Here is a 923-nt window from a genome sequence, read left to right on the forward strand (position 1 = left end):
CTTAGACTATTCTGTAATTAAGATAATTACTTCTCTCCATGAGTGCTGTAACTTGATTATAGTATAAGATATTGAAGAGAATATCCAGGTCGAAGGGGCGGATGTAAAGGTCTTGTGAAGGTATTGTGAGGCATGCAGCCTGTGATACGAGAACTGTAGTGAGCCAGGAGAGCACGGTGTGGATGAGGAATTACTGCTGGAAGAGAATTCCTCTTCTTCTTAAGGCTCTCCACACTTTTTTCCCCACAGCTTCGAATGCTCATGGGAATATTTACTGGCCTATCTGTCAGTGACTTGTAACCTTCAAATATCTGGGAAGGAATTACATGTTGACTTCTTCTTGGCTTTGGCTTATTAGTAGAGTGGCAGGTTATATTTCTGGCTTTCTTTGTGGCAGGTGGGTTAAGGAGTGCATCTCCTGTGCTAGCTTGGTCACGGTACACAGATGAATTAAGAAAGCTTGGAATATGATCGTGGCAGAAGCAAAGGTAAACACCAGGTACTTGAACAACAAAGGCACTTCCAAAAGACTCTTCTCCCAACTTGTATATCTCCTGTACTTGCTCAAAAGTTACATCACTATCACCTATGCTGGCTGGAGTTATAAACTCATCACTGCTGTGTTTCACAGAAGTGTGAAGTATGTTCTTCGTGGGTGGAGATACTACAAAACTGTCAGGAAGACATTTCACAAAAGCGGACATAACCTTCACTAATCCTGCCTGAAATTTAGGGAAATAAGATTAGAAAATTAATACGGTTATTGAATCTGAAGAGAACTTGGAATGAAAAGCTAATACTACTTCTGCTGAAGATAAATTGCTTTGAATGAACTGGAATCAAAATGAACATAAACCAAAAAAGTGCACATATTTTTTCACCTAGTATTAAAATTTGATATTAAAGTATTCCTAGTTTTAGTT

The 923-nt window shown here is 38.9% G+C and overlaps 1 protein-coding gene across 1 annotated transcript in view; it reads right to left on the reverse strand.

Annotated features, from left to right (window-relative positions):
* The window catches only part of LOC119594621 (TAF6-like RNA polymerase II p300/CBP-associated factor-associated factor 65 kDa subunit 6L), a gene marked incomplete at both ends in the record, with an annotated part of 5579 nt that continues 4656 nt past the window's right edge, over window positions 1-923 (reverse strand). The window contains 1 exon segment of the mRNA XM_037943673.1: window positions 1-722. Within this exon segment, the coding sequence (XP_037799601.1) occupies window positions 57-722 (666 nt within the window).

Source organism: Penaeus monodon, chromosome 34, assembly GCF_015228065.2.
Source record: "Penaeus monodon isolate SGIC_2016 chromosome 34, NSTDA_Pmon_1, whole genome shotgun sequence".
Classification (NCBI taxonomy): Eukaryota; Metazoa; Arthropoda; class Malacostraca; order Decapoda; family Penaeidae; genus Penaeus; species Penaeus monodon.